This window comes from Marmota marmota, unplaced genomic scaffold (assembly GCF_001458135.2).
Source record: "Marmota marmota marmota unplaced genomic scaffold, marMar, whole genome shotgun sequence".
Taxonomy (NCBI): domain Eukaryota; kingdom Metazoa; phylum Chordata; class Mammalia; order Rodentia; family Sciuridae; genus Marmota; species Marmota marmota.
This window is the reverse complement of record NW_026000075.1, coordinates 10,041,896-10,047,895: the sequence shown is the minus strand read 5'-3', so window position 1 is coordinate 10,047,895 and position 6,000 is coordinate 10,041,896. Positions and strand designations below refer to the sequence as shown.

The window sequence follows — 6,000 nt, the reverse complement described above, 5'->3', positions numbered from 1 at the left end:
CCCCGCCAAAAAAGGTCTAGGAATGTGGCTCAGTGGTTAGGCATCCCTGGTTCAATCCTGGTACCAAAACAAGAAAAATAAAAGGAATAAATGATAAATATAAAGCTAAATAAAATAGGATTTCTAGAGACATTTATAGTTTCTGACCTTGTCTTCATTTAAAAATATATATAATAGCAAAATAAAAAAACAGGACAAGTTACCATTGCCTTTCTTTCTTTCTTTCTTTCTCTCTTTCTTTCTTTCTTTCTCTCTTTCTCTCTTTCTCTCTTTCTTTTACTAGGGATCAAACCCAAGGTCTCATGCATGCTAGGCAAGTGCTCAGCCACTGTGCCACAAACCCAGTCCTGCTACTGCCTTTAAATAGAGGGAAGGCCAAAAGTTCTGTGCTAAAGATGAGGAAGTAGCTCCATAGTCTCCTCAGGCAGAGCAAAGGCCTTGACTTCCTCTGAGGCAGGCTTTTTCCTGGTTGCTTTGCTTTGCTGTCTGCCATTTAAACCCATTACATTACTACTCATGAAAGAGATCCGAAAATGTTCTTGAACTTGGGGAAATTACTTCTCTTTAATGGTTGCATACCTTTTATATTTTAATCTTTGGTTTCCTAAGTGGATAAGATATTGCTAAGATAATAACATGTACATTAAGAAATATCTGCTCTATTTCATAGAAAGACAAAAGTGTTAAGTTGGCAAAAGAGCTATAGATAATTCCCCTCATATTCTGGCACAGTGAAACTTCACCTTGTTTTGGTATAAAAAGCTATCATCGACACTTCATAAGAAGTTGATTGATGATTTAGATCAGAAGAAAAAAATGTTTTCAAAACAGCCTGTATGCATTAAGAAGCAAACCTACAAGCAAAAAAAAAAAAAAAAAAAAAAAAAAACCTTTATATACAATAATCATGTAATTTATCATTCAAACAAAGATCTCCCCCTTTCTTCCTTTCTTTCTATCTTTTTGGTAGGAGGAGATACTAGGGATTGAAACCAGGGGCTTTACCACTGAGCTACAACCCAGTTCCTTTTATTTTTTATTTTGAGACAGGGTCTCACTAAATTGCTAAGGGCTTAGCTAAATTGCTGAGGCTGGCCTTGAGCTTGCAATCCTCCTCCATCAGCTTCCTAATCACTTACAGACATGCACCACCATGCCAATAAACCAGAAAACTTTTAAGTGAAAAAGCAGGCACTACTAATAATTTAATTTGCCCAGAGATAAATGGGATGGTCCAGGAGAAGAAGACAAATGGTTCCCTTCTTCTTAGCCCTGAAGAAAGACAAACTTAACCACATTACTCTCCAGGGCCAACCACAATTCTAAGCAATCCGAGGGTGACCCAGACGTACTTGCACTGGCCAAGGCCCAGCCTCCTCCGTGGATATAAACAACACTGCGTCTCATCAGCTCCTGTGGCTTTGGAGAGGCTTCAAACACTCTGACTTCCACCCCGTCAAAGTCAGTGTCAGTCACATTCACTTGGGCAGAAGACCATGCACTTTTCTTTCCGAAAGAAACGATGATAAAATTCAGTGCAATCAAGTGATGGCTCAGTCCCAGGGAGTGTATAAGGTGACTCTGCAGGAAGAAAATAAAGAGACTCAGAACTAGGATTTGTAAATTCTAGGATTCAGTTTTTGTTTTTTTTTTTAAATTTTGCTTCCTAAATAAGCATGTCACAGTTCCAATAATATACTAGGAGTGGAAGAATAATATGTTAAATGCAAATAAAAGAGAAGAAAGTTTAATATTTACTTAAAGTATTTTTAAAGTGCTTCAAAGCTTATATACTTAGGTGTGTCTGGTTGTTTTCAGAGCAGGAGAAAGGAATGAGTGTGCCAGAGAAAAGGAACAAGGTTAGTTGAGGCCCTGGATTTAGAAGCAGACCAGCTCAGACATAACCAGGAGCTTTTCAGAAAAGTGCAAAGAACATACAGACCCCTGAAACCATGGAGGCTGCACTAGTAGTCACAGGAAGTTACCTGGTTGCAGTGATTCAGAGAAACAAGAGGCCTAAGAAACCCACAAAGCAAAGACCCTGCAGGGTTTCTTTCCCTTTTTCCACTTCTTCAAGATCTCAGGAAGGGGCCCAGCTGGAGAGTGACAGTGATCATTAGATAAATTATTAATGCCACTGTAAGATCAAGGGAGCAGTGTTAGCAGAAATCAGGACTACGTGATGCCTGCAACACACCATAACACAGCTTTCCAGTCCTTGTTGGGGGCACACTGGTGTGCCTTGAGGAGGAACAGGTGGGTCTCGATGCACACAGGACAGCCACACTCCTGAGCCATTTACCCCAGTGTCCCATATAAATATTATCACTGTAGATATATGGATGTCTCGTCATGAAAAGGACTGGAAAACACAGCATTATAAAACCATTAGCCAATATTCATGGAAAACAAGAACAAGGCAATTAATCTAAGAAAGAACAGCTATTTCAGGAATCCTGTTATTCATTTGCTGGCAAGTATAAACGGTAGCAGAGCAACCGAGTATTAATAAAATAATCCAATTTCTATATGATTACAGGCTTGAATTGCTGGGATTACAGGTGTGTGCCACTGCACCCAGCAAATTATCTTTTAAAAACTTATTTATATGCTTGTATCTGAGGGAGGGGAAAGCAGGTAAGGAATCAGTAGTATGATACTCCAGCCACATAAATAACTTAGCATGTGGTTAAATTTCAAAAGGGACCAACTACATTAAATACAGCATAAACTCTAACTCATGACTTATATTTCTCATATTCAATGATTTGGATTCTTTGTCAGTTGTTCTCCAGCATGGTCATTTCGTTCTGTCAAACATCTTTTTAATTCTCCTCTCCAGATTCTGCTATAAATTGTGCCAAGTTATAGAAAAAAATCTATAATCTTGTGGAACATTTATTTTTCTGTATTAAAATCTGTGAACATGGATACACACACACACATACATACACATACACACATGCACATATACATCATTATTATTAGTAGGAGTAATAATAGTACTGAGGATTGAATCCAGGGGTATTTCCTTTTTATTTTTATTCTGAAAGTTGCTGAGGTTGGCATCAAATTTACAATCCTCTTGTCTTAGCCTCCCAAACCACTGGGGTTACAGACATGCACTACTACACTTGGCTATGGTTATATTTTTAAAATACTATATAAGTTTGAGTATACTTTTAAAATGCATACTTAATATATTTTTATAGGCAGGCATGGATTTATTAGACAGGATAGGGAGAGGGAGAAAAGGAACATACTCAAGGGAGAATAGGTCCCTCTCAGAAAAGAGAGGGACAATGCACTCTCCTGACCTGTTTTATTGGGAGTATCACGGAAGTTTCCAAAGAGCTCTGCCCAGTTTCACCTCTTGACTTTTGACTAGCAGCAGGATTGCATCAGACTTTGAAGTCCCCACTGATTATGGTCTTACCTTTTTTTTGTGTGTGTGGTGCTGAACATTGAACCCAGGGTCTTACTTCTGGAAGGGGACATTTTACTATTACAATGACATGCTAAAGATCCAAAGCAACTCTGGGTCACTGTGGCCCACATTAGAAGGTTCTAATTGGAGCCTGTTCTTACAGACTTGCTTTGCTTCTAAGGTTCCTGTCTCCCTGAGTCCTGGAATCTGTCTGGGTAAAGGTCACAAAAATCCCACCTCCACCACTTCAGGGTAACTTGTTTTTTGTTTGTTTTTGTTTTTAATCAGCAGGGAGGAACCTGTTGGGCCTGCATTTCTCCCTCAGATAACAGGCTGTTTGCTGGGCAGTGTAGCATATCTTATTGACTTAAGCCAGTTAAGGCTACTCTAGCCTCAAACAAATTGCATGTGGGGTTTAGTCTATAAAATTATCCTTTTAACCTCCTTTTTCTACTGTTCAGTTCTGTTTGTTACCTATCATTTATCCTATCAACGACTTGGGTCCCTAAATTCTTTTAGGGTATTTGGGTAAAGATTCAGTGTAGTTGCTTCCTGCTGAGAGAGGGTGGTATTCAGGGTAAGGGAACCCAAAGTCCTTGCTGTCTCAGTTAAGGGTATTTAGCATCAGGGAGATCCAGAGGTCCATGGTGGCAGTTGGCAGGCAACTAAACAAGGTGTAGACAGGGCAGGGATCATGCATTAATTTGATTAGAGTCCCCACATATTTGAGCCTTGAGTGAGGTCCTTCAACATTCTACTGGTCTGAAGATAAAAATGAGAAGGTGAGAGGAAGAGAAAGTGGTCTTTTTACCCTGGTAGGTACTGGCATTCAGAGACTTATAATCACTGATCTTTGCATTCCACTGGAGTGTTGCTCTAGTTGGGAACTTTCAATTTCCAGTGGGCAAGACTTGCCCACAAAAACAACTAAAAAAGAAATTCCAGCCTCTTGCCCCTACGGGCCTTGGGGTGCCTAGGGTTAATCAAGAGACCTTTCAGTTTCACTAAAGTGTTGCCTTCAGAAACTAACAGTTGCCTTAAGATTTTCCTCCAGTCACCAAGAGCCTGAGATGTGAAAAGTTTAGAAAAGGCAGAATAAAGAAAGTAACCAGAAAAAAAGTCACCAAAGCAACCAGAGTTCATTGAGTGAAGAACACAAAACACTGAATGGCAAGGCAGTCTGCTGAGCCAGAGCGACCACGGAGGCCCTCCTCAATCATCTGTTCTTTGCCATCACACTGCAAGGATTTCAGATGAATTGCTTAGGGCAGCAAGCATGAGTTTATTGAAGGGATAGAAAAATGGAAATGCTCTTGAGCGAGAAAGGGAAAGAGTGAACCCTCTCAGAGAAAAGAGGGACCTAAATGCAGTTTTATTTTTTGTTGTTATTGACACTCAACTTACAACTTGCACTTGAGACCACCATAGAGATCACCTAAGATTCACTAATGCAGAAAGAACTTTTGTTCTACACAGAGCCCCAGTCCTTACAGGAAGAAACTACTGGTTTGGATGTGGCTGGTCCCCCAAGGTTCATATGTTAGAGGCTTGAAGCTTGATCAGAGTGGTAATGTGAGAAATGGTGGGGGTTTAAGTGGCAGAGTCTTAGAGGGAGGTCCTTAGGGGGTGTGCCCTTGGAAGGAATTAAGGTAGTTCTTATGGGAACCTGAGATAGTTCTTGAGAGAGAATGAGTTGTTAGAAAAGCCTGAACCTGAACCCTGAACCACTCTCTGGCTTCCGGTTTAGCTACATGATTTCTTCCTTTCACATATACTCTGGCTATTGTGATACCAATCACCTTGAGGCCTTCAGCACAGGTAAGCTATCACTAGCAACATGCCCTTGAACCTCTAGAACAACAAGGCAAACAAACTTCTTACCATTATAAAATAGCCTGCCTTGGGTAATTTGTTACAGTAATAGAAAACAGACATGTACAATATATAACTGTAATTTGGCAAATATTAATTAGATACCTACTAATGCTACATTTACAAAAATACAAATAAGGGTAAAAATGGACCAAGAACTTCAGTAGGTAAGAATGTGTTTTGTCTAACTTTTTTTCCTTTTCCCCAGATTCCATCTTTCCTTTAAACTTTCACATTTCTTTGAACTTCATCTGAGACTTTCAATTTTAGGGAAATCCCATGATTTTAAAGTATAAGACTGAATGGGATAGTGTACACCTGTGACTAAGGAGGCTAAGGCAGGAGGATTGCAAGTTTGAGGATAGCTTCAGCAACTTAGTGAGGCCTTGCCTCAAAATAGAAAAACAAAAAAGGCTGGGGATGTAGTAAAGCACCCTAGGTTCATCTCCAGTACCAAAAAAAAAAAAAAAAGCATTGATTCGGATTAATAGTTTTAAAAGTTGCAGAACAAATAAAACATGTCTGCAGGCCAATATGGACTAAAAGTGTCTTTAGTTACAAATTCTAATATAGGGGATGATCGAAATTCTAATATAGAGGATGATCTGTCTGACTAAATAACAGCTGACAAGAGAGTGGCAGATTAAATGCCACTTGCCACTGATGAAACAAAAGTGATCTTTGAATACTTCCCTTTCCTT

General features: G+C 39.5%; 1 protein-coding gene across 2 annotated transcripts in view; it reads right to left on the bottom strand.

Moving 5' to 3' along the window:
- Nceh1 (neutral cholesterol ester hydrolase 1) overlaps positions 1-6,000 on the bottom strand; it is a 63,146-nt gene that overhangs the window by 20,899 nt on the left and 36,247 nt on the right. The window contains exons 1-2 of one of the 2 annotated variants that reach the window (XM_015494259.2): positions 2,198-2,518; positions 1,353-1,581 (exon numbers count right to left, since the gene is read on the bottom strand). In XM_015494259.2, the coding sequence (XP_015349745.1) occupies positions 1,353-1,581; positions 2,198-2,200 (232 nt within the window). In that variant the 5' untranslated portion in view covers positions 2,201-2,518. Of the gene's footprint in view, positions 1-1,352; positions 1,582-2,197; positions 2,519-6,000 lie in introns of those variants that run through there. The other variant, XM_015494258.2, reaches the window with a different exon arrangement.